We start from the raw sequence: 15,012 nt of genomic DNA, 5'->3' as shown, positions 1-15,012 counted from the left end.
ATATGAACAAGATTTGGTTTTGATCACAAAATTTTCAGCTTTTATTGAGTTTTAGTTGCTGAAATTTGAAAATCTATTAGCAGACTAATACAGCAGTCTATATTAAAGCAACAGACCTAGGTGTTTCTCATTTTTCTACATTACTGTAAGTCTACATGTTGTTGAGGTATACCACCTCCCGTTTCTTTTAAAATTCTATGTCTGTCAGTTCCTTTGACAGGGTAACAAACAGTAAAATGAGGTCAGTGGCAGCCCTGTCAAAGTATCCTCCATCCAGTTTATGTGAACTAAGGATTCCACACAGGTTCTAAAATGCTGAATGACGGAATTATAAAAGATGTTATGCTCAGGCCTCTGAACAATAATGCTCTATAGCAAAATACGTTCAATCATGTATTCAGTCTTATTCAAGCAACAAGCAACTTCCTTTTCTAAAATTTCTTCTGAAATGGTCCCCTTCCTATTACATCTTGTAACACCAATGTCAATCTATCTACTTAATCTGAGCATAAATTAAAACATTTTCTTGAGAGATGTCATTGAAGGTTTCAGTTTAAAAAAATCACACATTTCAGAAGATACACAGGAAAAACTCTATTAGATCATCCCTAGAGTCAACAAGGAAAAAGGTTTCCCACAGCTCATGAAGCAGACTTGTGCCAACCCTCATTCATCTGTTCGGGTACTCAGATATGTGTCATGGAACAACTCAAACCTTCCAGCTGTGTTACTTCCCTGCATGTTCACCAGCCACATATTCAGTAGCTAAGCATCTATGGATACTCACAGTTTAGCCATATGCATCAGCAGGATATATATGAATGCCTGATATATCACCAGACAAATGCCTTGAATCCCTACTTTAACCAGATAGATAGCATTTTGTCAGAATGGAGGCAATGGCTGGTACTTTCCACCCCATTTTTTGAGGCATTCAGCTGGTTTCTTCCCCCCATCTGGTCTTCCTGAGGTCTCTAGCAGAGGTTTTCACTAAAGTTAGTGATATGAGCCACATGACTAATTATCAGTGAGAGTAAGGGCAGCAAGATCAAGTTAAGAACTTTCCCAACAAGTATAAAAAGGAAGAAAAACTTCAGCTTCTGCTTGCAATACACCTTGCAAACCAAAGCAGAAATGAAGAGGAATGAATGTTCAATTGAAGCAAAATAAGCTTAATATGACATATTTTTAAAAATTAAAACCTACGAGATGGAGTTTGATTCAGTACTTACTCCAGGCATAGAGGCAATCATCTGTTTATGCAAGATTGTTGATTCAGCCAATTTTGTTCCAGCATCTGCACAAACAAACTAAGAAATTAAAGATGAATTATTTTTGGAGGAACCTTAAGACACTACTAAGTTATTTATGACTTTATCAAGATCAGTTGAGATCTTTTCTTGCTTATATTTGTGGTAATTTGCCTTTACAGCTCTCTTACTTTATAAACAGCCTAGTCTGTTCACCATTATATATGAGTTAATTTTAATGAAAAAAATGACTTTAGTGTTCCTGATTAACATATGTATACTGTGTGGGAGCAATTTGAAGAATGTTATATAATATAATAGATTTTCTCTGTGAGTACAAATGCATATCTTTGCAATTTGTTGGATACATCAAGTGTTCTTCTTTCATTATAGCGTAAATCAAGATAGAAGAGAACAAACAACGCAACATGCAATGTTCTCCACTGTGGTACTACAATGCCTTCACTTAAGTGCTACAAGAATGAATTATATGAACAATTTTCAAAATCAGAGCAGACTTTTACAGTGTAGGATAACATAGGCCACAAAACTTTACTTGACTTTTTCAGAGAAAAGCTCAGAAAAATTGTGTTATGCTAGAGTATCTCTAACTGATTTTCTTACGCTTCTATTTTCCTTGCTTTCTTTTATATCTTTTTCTCATTTCTTATTTCTGAATGCCTTTCCCCAAAAGCTCTAACGTCCATATCATTCATACTTAATATTAACAGATCCGTAACAATATTAACAAATACAGTATTAACAATATTAACAAATAACAATATTAAAGATCTAGTTATTTAATCATTAGAACCTTCAATAATGCGTTTGAGACCTTGCAGATACGATAGTCTCCTTGTTCCTAAAACATTGGTGTTTTAACGCTGTATTTGCACTTAAGCAATTTCTGTCTAGAATGTAGGGTAACTTTCTAACAAAGAGCAGACAGAAAAGCAGAACTGACAAGCAGAGGTATAAGGCTTAATTTTCTTTCTTGACAACAAATACTGTAGTATCTTCACAAACTGAGGCAGATATTGACTGCACAATATACTTAACAATTTACTGATGCATTTTTGTTATCAGTGCGCTCAATGACTGACCGTATTCTTAAAAAATATTCCCGAACAACCTTTACAGTGCTAGAATTTACTTTTACATTTCCATGATCTTTACCTTTCAACAACAGATTTAATCTGAACTCTCAGACTGCCAACCAGAACTTGGAAACAACACATGCATCAGACCTATGTCTTGCCCAAAGGTCTGTTCTTTGGAAAGAATACCAGTAAGAATAATCTAACTCGGCATCCTCAGAAATAGACCTGGCTCCAGTTGACTCTGCTCATGCTTCTAAATTATTTCACACCAGAATAAGCCAAATAGGAATAAAAAAGAATCTGATTCATTTCACTTGAGAGATGATCTTACGCTCATCCGTACCAAATCTCTAATCATTACAGGGAATGAAAGGAGAGCCTCAGGGACTGAGTTATGGGCTGTGTTAATCCAGACTTAATCTTAGTTCATACAGTGACTGTGACTCTCCACTTCTCTTTTAAGAGAAGGCCCATAAATGGACTTATGCAAACAGATGACAGATTTTCTCCTGAAACCAGAAGCTGCCTGTTCTAGACTGCAGGAGATACGAATCATTTCATCAGCCTCTAAAAAAAAGAGATATTGAACACGACACATCCACACTGGGTGCTGTTGTGGGAGCAAATACAGTGTATGGGAACAGTGCTAGAAGGAAAGGCCAACCAACCATCATTTGATCTTTACTTTCATTCAGTATGTAAGAGAGAGTAAAACCAGTAAAACCGAAGTGGTCTTAAGCAGCATGTTTTTCACATTCTCAGTGAAGAACTTTGGATTGATAGACTGTAGAGACTAAACTGCCTTGTAACCCTTTGGAGCGGCCTTGGACTGAGGTATTGAATAGAGTAATGCAGAAAAGTTGTTTTATTCTGTAATTCAGGAAAAGTCAGTTGACATTAACAAGTACTGAAGAATCCAGTATCAGGCTACATCACTGCATCCATCAGACAGGAAGAGGTGGGTGGTTGCTAACTTATTTGGTGTCATGCCTGGATTGAAAATAGAAGCTTATGCTAAAAAGAAAAAAAGAAGAAAAAAACAACAAAAAAACCAACAAAAAATAACTAATTTTTAATTAAAATGGATAAATTAAAAAAAAATCATCCTTTACCCTCAAAACGAAGTTATTTTTCCCCCTCGCTCCATTTCTTCCCCAAATATTGATGGTATAATAATTATTTTCAGAATTATCCTAACTAGTATGTAATCTAACTTGTCAGTGTTATTTCTCTTTCAGTTGGCAACCACTTATTTTCTATGAGTAATGTACTAGCACTCAAAAGCAAACCAGCCTACAGTAAGCTCTGTAAAGCCCTGACCACTTAACAGGAGTGAAGAGGCAGTGAATGAAGCTGTCATGCTGGGAGTATTGCGAATGATCTACACTTTTGTTCGAACTATTTGGACTGCTGTTATACTGGTCCTCTATCATTTAAAGTTACGAAACATATATAATGGTGAGCTCACTGGAAACAATGACAGTCCACCAGGTGTGATTAAAACTGATGGGCTTTAGTAAACTGTTTTGACAAGACAGGCTGCGTCTTTCCTGTTTGGTACCAAAACTGTGCCACTGCTGGCATTTTGGAACCAGACAGATTTTTCAAGAGTTTGAATCTTACTTTCTCAGCTTTTCCTCTAAAAGGTTATCTTAACTCCTACCTCAGCAAGCTGCAGAATGAAAGAAACAGAAATATTGCCTGTGTGTTCTTTCCTAGAAAAAAAATCCACATTAAGAGAGAGAACTTCAGGGACTGAAGACAACTCACTGTGTGCCTTCCTAGTTATGGGTTCTAGCCACAGAATCACAGAAGGGTTGAGGCTGGAAGAGACCTCTGGAGATCATCTTGTCCAACCCCCCTTGTTCAAGCAGAGTCACCTAGAGTACATTTCTAAGGATTGTGTCCAGACAGCTTTTGAGTATTTCCAAGGAAGGAGATTCCACAACCTCTCTGGGTAACCTGTTCCAGCACCCAGTCACCCTCACAGTAAAGAAATTTTTCTTCATGTTCAGATGGAAGTTCTTGTGTTTCAGTTTGTGCTCATTGCCTTTCATCCTATTGCTGGCCAGCATTGAAAAGAGTTTGGCTCCATCCTCCCTACACCTTCCCTTCAGATACTTATATGCATTTAAAAGATCCCTCTCAGTCTTCTCTTTCTCCAGGCTGAACAGTTCCAGCTCTCTCAGCCTTTCCTCGTATGAGAGATGCTCCAGTGCTTTAATCATTTTAGCAGCCCTCCACTGGACCCACTCCAGTAGCTCCATGATGAGTTAGCACTCCTTTCTACACAAAAACTATTTATTGTTTCTGGGAGACAAGGCTGTGGCTGGGACAGCTGTGTCTTCAGAATGCGCTCCGCAGCCCAATACATTAGCAACTGTGCTTGGGTCCTCATCATCCTCGGAAACGAGGGTTCCTTATTTAGCTGCTTAAATTTTATCATGACAGTACAATACATGCACTTATGTTCACAAGTGTAACTTCTGGTTTCTGATTCAGAAACATTCTTGTTTCACTTGTCACCTCTAGTACTTTTTGGAACCATGATGGACTTGAAATTTTTTTGTTTTGTTTTTTGTTGAATTTGGGCTGAGAGAGGATCAGTATGAAAGTAACATGATGTAGATCTATACCTGCACCAACAGCAGTAGATTCATGTCTGGTAAGGGTGACTTTAACTTGAGTGCCTGTAGTAACTCCAAGATGACACTGCGAGTCAGGTAGAATTTATCTCTTTCCTACAACAGAAAAATATGGAATTAAAAATGCCCTGAAATTCACCGACATCCACTAGTAAACCATAAGATATATTTTATCTAAATTTGAGAACAAAATGTCATAGAAGTGCACTTTTTGCTCCTGTTTTACAAAAGAGACAGACCTGGTTCATCATTTATTTATGTAATTCTACAGACTTGATCAAGTGGACAGCAGTGAGAATATAGCTGTGGATCTTCCTTTCACTCTGCATTAGGCACTACTATAAATTTTTTTATATTTCACATGTGAAATATGCATAGGTTTTATTAGATATTTACAGAGCCCTGCATACAGAGTAATTCTCCCTGTATAGTTCCATATAAAGGAAAAGGGGGAAAAAAGTAGGTTTCATACAGGAGAAAATCAGCAATAGTATTTAGCATAATTATCTTATTAAACCTGGCAGAAAAGCCCCATGTTTTATAATACTTTTTCTGTTTTGTCCCCCTTAAAATGAGAGTGCCTCCCTCACAGCAGCTTAGACATATATTTTCATTCATTAGACTAGCAACATTTTTTCCCTTACACAGTAAAAACCCTCTCCAATACAGCTATACTGTACAGAACCTAACTGGGCCGTAATAAATTGCTTTGTCTGGGAGAGAAACACAGGCTCCATGAGTCCCAAGTTTCACTGGTTCTAAGGATGATACAACAAAATGCTACCCCTTTTCTCCAAAGATTACCCTTATCTCACTCCAAATTCTTTTTTTTTTCTTTTTTTTTTTTTTTTTTTTAAATATATCATGTGTAGCACCCAGGGAGATGAAGCAAAATCAGGGTAAATATTTTAAGACATCAGACCTCTTGCTTCCTGAACTGTAATCAGGAGTGTTGACACTGACGTCAGTGGCCCAGAGTCACCTTCCTACCAAAGTCTTCTTCTTATCGAGGTCTCCTTATTCCTATCATTCTGCTGATGCTTGTTTATACATAATTTAATAAATTTATATTTTGCCAGAAAAATGTAAAGGGGGTATTAGTTACATGAGAATAAAGCCCAGAGGAATCACATGTGTCAGTCTGGTCCTGAAGAATCAAGAACGCAATCCATTTAATCTCTGTTCAGCCAAAATAACCAACCCTCTCAGATGTCTGTACATCCCTATATCCCTGTCTTATGACCTTCAAACTGACTTGCCAGAGGTATATGCACAGAATATGAAATTACAGAAATTTGTTTGCAACAGGGTCCCAAAGGTCCTAACTTAGTGTAAGAATAGAAAATTTGGTTCTTTAATAGAGAAGTATGCTACCCTCCAAATAAGCCAGGACAAACAGGGACAACAATCTCCGTTGCTACTACAGTAACTGCAACTACTAAGGATAGGCTGCTTCAGTTTTCTCAGAAAACTTTAATAGCAAAATTGTATCATTTCCAATTCAGTGGCACACAGCATTTACTTAACAAGGGCCAACAGAATGTTCGTAAAAGGTTAAGATCAGGTTCAAGCTTCAGCAGCTGTAAGAGATAAGAAAGCCAAGAAGTATCCATTTAAGACTTTAAGAGACTGAGAGGAAAATTGAAGATACAAAGATTACAATCCACAGAAGCGATACTACTCTCAACTGAGAGATCCAATGGCAATGAAAAAATCAAATTGTTGGCCTGGAACAGAAACTCAGATAAGAAAATACCAGATTGATGTGACTCTTCAGTCTCAAAGACAAGAGAAACTGAGATAATCCTGCCACAGACTATTAGGGAAATGCTTGAGATTTAAAAAAAAAATTAAAAAAAAAAAACTCTTTGGAAAAGACAAATAAAAGCTGACTCCATAGCATTCCTGAAAGTTGTGCCACTACATTTTGTTCAAGCATGCACATTAAAAGACGCAAAACAATTAAATTTGAATAGTTTCAACGTTCACAAATTACATTCCTTCTGGAATTCACTTCCAGATGATAACTTCTATTACAAACAGCACTCCATTTGGCTACAGTTACTTCCACTGCAGAGAAACCTGGATATCACAACTGGTCCATTTTTCTCAAGGCTGTCATTAGTTTGGTATTTCTAACTCAAATCCATGGTAAGCTTTCAGCAGTAACAAAGATAATGTAGTGTGGAGTTCCACTGTATTAAGCACTTGTTGGATATAAATTGCAGGAGAACATTAACTAATGATCCCATTTCCGGGTCACCAGGTTGCATTAAACCAAGAAACAGTTTTTACCAAGTGGTATAATCCAAGCTGCCTTTATGCAATTAAGTAGTCAATGGAACATTGAACCAGGAAGTATGCAAGAAAAACATGTTTTTAATATATGTTTTTAATAAAAATGTTCCTGAAATAATTGAAACTGCAGAGTGAAAGGATTCCTGTATTTTGCAATTTGCTTTAGTGAGCAAATACGAAAGTTTCATCAGATCACAGACACAAAAGGTATGCCTGCTTCAGTTTTAAATGGGCTTATTTGTTTCAATGAAAAATCCTCACATACTTTTTTCCCAATGCACTTTAAGTTAACATTTTTGTAACTGCTTTGACAAAAGCTTTATGTACAGATCTGTCTCAAATTACTTCCAACAGCTGGACCATCTCTTCTGTATTCAGGGTTTTTTCTTTATAAACACTTATCTTTCAAAGGAGACAAGAAAAGGTGATATTTCCTTGTTGCCATTAAACATGCTGATTGTTTCTATTTAATGTTCCAAATCATTACATCTGATAAAAGTTTTGTTTATTTTCTTGTAATGCAGCTTTAATGTGAGATTGTCATTGTTTTTATCATTTCTTTTCCACTGTCTCTCCATTCTAAATCTTAAAAAGACTGAAACGATGCATGTTCCAGTTGTACAAAATCAAACTAGAAAATCATGTAGCTACAAGGAAAGAATGTTTTCTGACAATTAATCATTGTTGTGACTAAAGTATCTAGGATGGAATATTATACACATAAAGGCTGAGTTACATCTTTGTCCAGTGTCTTAACAACCTACATAATGGAGCATATAGGGCCCTAACAAAAGGTTTGATTGTTTGCTGTGAATTTTTTTGTTGTTCATCCTCTCACCAATAGCTACAAAAGCATACTTGAATAATAACTGATTGTTGCTTTTAATTGCCGGGTAGGTTTTAGCCATGCACAGAGTGACCTACCTAATACAGAACAAAACAGAAACTAAGTTGGGAAGCCTTTAAATTGGAGTCTTCTACTCTAATCATCAATCTGTTGCCTCCCTCAGACGTGTGCTTTCAAGAGGCACCACTAGGAGTATTTTTGTTAAACTACATTAAAACTGCAGAGATATCTGAAACTTGACACTGATTTCACTTTCAGTTACAGTTGAGGGAAGAAATATTTTTTCTGTCATTCTGTTGTCTCTAATGAAAGGTACAATCTCATTGTTACCTTAGTGAAGGCTCGGTAGCACAAACCACACAGTTCTACCAGGTAGGCCAGAGTAAAGATAGCATTTTGAATTACAAAGCTTAGTAATTTTGAAAATGGCTCCAGAAGACTCTGCAATGAGATGATTTAGGGAAATCAATAACTGATTGGTCAGAAAAACAATAGGCATTCCTATTCTCTGAAATGCCTGAGTGCAATAGCAAAGCTATTTTCCCATGATTTATACTGTTTCAGTCAAATAACTGTTCTAGCTCTTGTACTCATGCTTATAATACAAATTAGAAGCAAAATATCAGCAAATAGTTTCATCTTTGATACAGTGTTTATGAGATATCAGAGAATCTTCAGTGTTTATGTGGGAAAATTATGCACTGACATTAATGGAATTGTACTAGTGAGAGGACTGCAGAATCAGATTCATAGGATGTTGATTATTATAGGCTTTTTTGAAAGAGAGTATCAAATCTTTAATAAGATATATACTCATATCCACACAGAATGTAATCCCACTCACATTTTACTGTAACCTAGATTCCAAAGCTCTTATCATTCACCACAGGGTATTGGACTGCACAATTTTATGCTTAGAAATAATACTGCCATAGCTAGGGGCTAAGAACACATTTGTAGAAGAGCACTAGCTGGCTAAATCTGAGGCAACAGAGTTGTGTCTTCCTTGGAACTTACCCTGGTGGCACTAGTGGCTGGTATCTTCAACAAGCAAATCATGATTCTTAAACTAGAATCCAAAGAACACTGTGAACATATTTGAAGGCAGGAAAAAAAAAAGTTAGTACATTTTTGTGCACATCTCTTGCTTTTAGTTGTGACAATTATTCATAAGCTAAAGTCTGAAAAATGATCCTTAATGACTGATCTTTATTTACTTTTCTTGAACTGTCTTGTTCCTGAAGACACAGTCATATTCCCCTCATCAGTAATACAAAACAGTATGGGTCTTGGCATGAGTGCTGGTTTACGAGTTAACTTTACCCTTATATGACAGAAATCTCCTAGAAGTACACCCCACTGTAATAAAATGGCTCATTAAAATATAATGTATTTGTACATACGTGTATCTATATAAGTGGGTGCACACATACACAAACACATGTATATGTCTTGGGCTATGACATTTTGACATTTTACCCAACCCAAGGTAAGGCTGCAATTCAGACCCTCTAACAGCAGAATGTGCCCTGGCAAGAGTCGCTCCAGAGGCCATTCTAAAGATGCTCCTTATAGCATAATGGATTTTTCAAGTGAGATATTAAAAGCTTTGTGCTCCAATCCCTTCTCTGTGTAAATCATATAGCTTGCAGAAGAGAACAGGACTTTGAAAAGTCCATCCACTGTCTTGCCTTATCCCTACTGCAAAAACCTAAACCCATGCAAGTCATTCATGACCCTGAAGGAAGGAACAGGAGAGGTAAAATCCCCCTCTGCTTAGTTCAGGAGCAAGCAATTGCTCTAATTGTATCATTAATGACATCTCTCATAATAAAAGGGAAATCATAGTAAATACTCTATCTGAAAGTTCCATAAATGGCAGATATGTAATTGAAACCATTATGATCCAATTCACTGATTTCATTTTTACTTTACATTATTGAAGATTCAACAAATTCAGGGTAGTTGGTAACCAAAGAATATGGTTATTCTATGTTTGGCTTTGTTAAGTCAGTGCCTCAATTAACTAACACTTAAAGATCTGACTACTGTTTAATAGACTGTTTCAAATAATCTTAAATGATTCATTTGGTTTGCTGGTGACACTCAATTTAAAACGAAGTTACCAATCACATAAAACTAGATTTTGGATCCCTCAGCTCATACTGAGCAACAATGCTTTGCATAGAATAAATTATTATTGGGCTCACATATGCTGTGGAAATGGGAAGTTAGAATAAGGACATCAGAATCCAGTGTTTACTGGAAAGACTCAGAAAATGTTTTACTGTTTACTGAAAAGAGATACGGAAATGTTTGTTCCAGGAGATAAAACCTCTCTACATGTTCTCTGAGCAATCAGAACTCAGAGCCCAAAGCTTCTGGATTCAGTTTCTACAACTATATTCTGATTACAGCCAGAACTATAACCGGGTCAGCCAAACAGCCTAGGGTCAATTCCCATTAATTTGAGTAGTCCTCTCCGCCCATTTGTCTATTGTGTACTTTCAGCAAACTAATGTTCTTCCTGCAAGTTTTATTTTGCTTTAATAGTTGAAACAAAATGGATGTTTATTGTCAAAGTGAAGATTCTCTCAAATGCAGTGTTATAACCTGATAAAGGCAGGGCACGGAAAGGATAGAAGTAAAAAACCAAAAGGAGGGGAAAAATTCTCTCTGGTCAGAGTTGCTATCGTTACCTGCGAAACATATTTTTAAAAGAATAGATCAGGCATATGGTAAATCTGATCCTCTGGAAACATCAGTTGAATCACTATAAAATGCTCACAGCAACCTGCACTCTGTCTCTGATTTCCCGTCTGCAGCTTTCACACTGCCTGTGCATGCCCTGACCAATGCCAGCACTATTCCTACCTCCAGTGTTTTGGTCATCCCAAACAAATTACCTTTACAAACACAAAATAAACTGCATTCCACATGTCATACCTTAAGTGGCAAAACACAAGGGAGTTTGGTAAGGAAGGTCTGAAACTGATTACTAATTGTGGTCCAGAGGTTGCTAGGTGAATCCATTGGCAAGGCTTCCATAAAGGTTGCAATGTTTTCCAAGCACCGTAGCATTGCACCCCCTGCTGGTAAGTTCTTTTTGTTATTTAAACCCTGAGAAAGAAGATGGTAAGTATAGACAAATGCAAACATGTAGACATAGCTACCTAAACAATATTTGAAAATGCTGAGGTTAATTAGCTCAGACCAAATACTACTTACTTCTTCTAAACCACTAATGCCAAAACGTTGTGCAGGGAATTAGAACTACACATGTGACTTAAGTCTAGTTCAGTTCCTACAGCATTGACTGAAAGATCTCCACATCAAAAGCTTAAGATGCTAACCTTTGAGCTAAAATGTTATAAGCAGGGTCCTAACTCATGTCCTAGTTAGACTGGCATGGGAGCGAAAATAAAGCAGGACTTACAAAACAGTCACCAGTGGATTTTCTGTATTTTTCCTCGGCCAGTTTTAAGCAAGATGCATTCACTATTGCTCTGTAGATAATGCGTGCTGTTTTGGCTTGTATACTAGGGATAGGCCTGGAAAGACATAGTCAGTTCTGAAGCGCTGTCAAAATCCTTGTTTGTATGAAACAAACTCTACACTCTTGGAAGAATAGATATATGCAGGTGATTAGTACTAATGGAAGGATAAAGGTTACAGTAGAAACAAACCAAGTGCACGGAAGGCATCCAGGAAAGGCAGATGCTAGGCCTTTGGACTGCTTGGAGAAACTGCCATCAGACATAATGGAGACAGGGAACTGAGAGGCATGAGCAGAAGTATTTCTGAAAGACATGAAGAGTGCTGGGGAAAAAGCTGGCCTGTACTACCAATGTGTAGAAGTGCCACAGGGCTGGTTTGAGAACAAAAGCTGTCAGTAAGAGCAAAATGCAGAAGGAAAATGGTGAGGATACACTAACCTGGTCCTAATTCTAGAGGCAACATACCAAAAATTCACATTGCTTTTGGTGGTGAAAGTTTGAGCTCTTACCGCATGAGGAGAGCTGAACTGATACCCCTGGTAGTGCTAATAAAACTAACAACATTAATAGAGCTGATTGCCAACATACCTCTAGTAGCTGGCTCAAAGCAGCAACAGAACTCAGCTCACTGAAGTCCATGAGAGATGTGGCCAAGGTCCGTAAAAAACTTCCATCTGAAATCAGAATGACATCTTTGTACTGGGTTTCCATATAAAGATGACTGAAGGGGTCAGAAAGGCACTCAGATACTGCACCTTACCTTTAATATTGCTCTGGAAGAGTTGGGGGAAGATGCCATTGGGGGCCAACTGATGGAACACACAGCGGAGGAACTGCTTGGCCACACCTGCAGCATTTCCAGGAATCATCATGCTGAAAGAAAGGGAATGAAAAGGAAGAAGAAAGAAATTGTCTTGCATATCAAACACATTTCTCAAAACTGAATATAAGGAGAAAATAAAGAATTATTTTTGATTCTTTTATTCATTCTTTTTAATTATAAAAATGCTCAGCTTTGACTATGACACAGTCATAAAATCAGCATGCTTAAGTGTTGGTTTGGTGGGGTTTTTGCAGGGGAAGGGATCAGGACAGTTCTGTTTCTGACTTTTATTCATAGCTGAAAATGTTAAATATATATACCTGAAGTGCTTAAATCTAAATAAATAATTGTATTTTCCCTGATTCTCCACATGTTTTTACCTGTGAGTTGTCAGGATTTGAACTCTAATCCCCACTCTCACCCTGTTGGCTGCAGTGATACCAAAAGAGGTTCTTGGCTTTATGGTAAAACATACAAATAACAGAAAAACGTATATACTACAATATTAATTTGTCTCTCATACGTCCCTTCAGGAGATGAAGTGCTTCTTAATCATTCATAAATGAAATGTTTAATTTAAAAAGCTGAAGTATTATCTGTTTACTCAAATTACGATTTTTTTTTTTTTTTTTTTTTTACAACCTCTCAGAGTGAAATGATCCTGTTCTGTGCCTGATTTACATGAGATATCATCAGTGTGGATCTCCCATGTCCAAGGATGATTCACTTCACAAAATGTATGGAGGTGGTGAATCAAGACAATTACTGAACACTGAACAAGGTAGAAAGACCTACACTGAAACTCCGGAAGCCAGAGGCATCCTTGAATCAATCTCAGTTTTTCCAAGTTCAGTCTATAAGGATTTGAGTTCCTACTTATCTTCAGGATACAAGAGACTTCTGAACCCGTGAAAAAGGACCGGGCTTTCTCTGATTTACAGATCTAAAAGAAAACTTCACTAGGGTTCTATTTGCTTGATTTCAGAGGCAGGAGGATGACATTTTAGATCAATTGCTCGATATCAGCTGAGGTATCCTTTGTTACCCTACCTTTCTGCTTGATTAGAAAAACTGGTACTTGATGCCAACCTGTAATAAGAAAAATAGCAAGTGAGGTTTACATGCTTTTTTATTTAATTTTGTTTTAAAGTAAGTCAATAAAATTACCAATATTTTTTATAATAAATAGAAGTTTTAAATAACATTTTAAATGTCCCCAGAAAGATCTTTTGAAGGGCTCTTAATTTAAGTCAAATCATGTTTGTATAGTATATAAACTTTATTGTCTTTCAGCATCACAAACATTTGCCAGCTTTAAAGACAATTCTGCTTGCCTTCCTATACCACCAAGATAATAACAAAGTAAAGTTATTGTCTCACATGCATACCAAGGATAATTATTAACTTTCAGGGATTTGGAGAATAAAAATTGCCAGAAGCTGCCCATTGACTGAATTGTTTCTGATTAACACAGCAACATAGACTGGGCCAAAATTCTCCCACTTGGCAGTCTGAAGTGAGGCTTCTAATTCCAGATTTTGGCACCCAAATAAGTGGCCTAATTTCAGAAACACTAAGTACCTAAGAGCTCTTACAAAGTCAGATGAAAATACTGGGTTCTCAACACTCTCAAAATTCAGGTCATTTCTTTTAGTATCTAAATGCAGGCTTCACAGCCCAATTTAAGGATATCTAATTACAAAAATACCAAACAGAGTCTGAAAGCAAAATCATGCACTTCAATATCCAGGAAATGTAAATGAATAGAGTCAGAGTTTATAATACAAAACAACATACATTTAATACTGAATGTCACTAAAAAGTAATTATAAATAAGTAAGTTGAAAGTGGTGTACAAAACACCATCCAATTTTTACTTTCATTTGCTGCACATCAGGATTTCAGCTGGAATAAGCTGATATATCTGAACTGGAAGTTCAGAGAGCTGGGCTAATTTACATCAGCTGATGATCTGGCCTTCACATAGATCTTTCGTTCACAATTTATTCTGGTTGGATTTAGCTGTTGCTTAAATCCCTGCCAACTTAAGTTCTGGAGACATGTTACTCTTCAGCTACCTCTACAAAATCCAACAAGGATCCTAAAGCACTTCAGTCAAGTGCATCAGTGTAAAGAGATGGCAATTTCCATTAACAACGTGTGACAAGCTGGGGAAACACTATCCATTCAACTGAGCCATAACCTCAAGATGGAGGGCACAGGGAGTTGAAAATTATATTCCCTTTAGTCATACCAGCATAAATCAGAAAAACTCACGAAAGTACCTCACTCTACTCTTGTTAGGTGAAGTCCATACTAAAATATGACAATTAGCCTTGCACAGCAGAATATACGTGTGAAAATAGCTCTGAAGCCATCTTCAAGCAACACAGCACTGATTCTAGAATAACTGTAGCATCTGCTTACTTTAAAGCACACAAGTACTTCTACAGAATTCAGTAGGACTAACATATGCTTAATGGACATTACTTTTATTGTCAAAAATCTACCACAGCATTCTAATGCACCATAAAAAAAATCCTCTAGAAGAA

The 15,012-nt window shown here is 36.9% G+C and overlaps 1 protein-coding gene across 10 annotated transcripts in view; it reads right to left on the bottom strand.

Annotated features, from left to right (window-relative positions):
- The window catches only part of UNC79 (unc-79 homolog, NALCN channel complex subunit), a 107,021-nt gene that overhangs the window by 18,337 nt on the left and 73,672 nt on the right, over positions 1-15,012 (bottom strand). For 9 of the 10 annotated variants that reach the window (XM_062576171.1, XM_062576174.1, XM_062576172.1 and 6 more), the window contains 8 exons: positions 13,511-13,549; positions 12,398-12,510; positions 12,226-12,311; positions 11,087-11,260; positions 9,158-9,226; positions 8,471-8,581; positions 4,987-5,091; positions 1,233-1,310 (listed from right to left, as the gene is read on the bottom strand). In XM_062576171.1, coding sequence (XP_062432155.1) covers positions 1,233-1,310; positions 4,987-5,091; positions 8,471-8,581; positions 9,158-9,226; positions 11,087-11,260; positions 12,226-12,311; positions 12,398-12,510; positions 13,511-13,549 — 775 coding nt within the window. The remainder of the gene's footprint in view (positions 1-1,232; positions 1,311-4,986; positions 5,092-8,470; positions 8,582-9,157; positions 9,227-11,086; positions 11,261-12,225; positions 12,312-12,397; positions 12,511-13,510; positions 13,550-15,012) is intronic. The other variant, XM_062576173.1, reaches the window with a different exon arrangement.

The sequence above is a fragment of the Rhea pennata genome, chromosome 5 (assembly GCF_028389875.1).
Source record: "Rhea pennata isolate bPtePen1 chromosome 5, bPtePen1.pri, whole genome shotgun sequence".
Taxonomy (NCBI): domain Eukaryota; kingdom Metazoa; phylum Chordata; class Aves; order Rheiformes; family Rheidae; genus Rhea; species Rhea pennata.
Note: the sequence above shows the minus strand (reverse complement) of the source record. Positions and strands in the feature narration are given on the sequence as shown.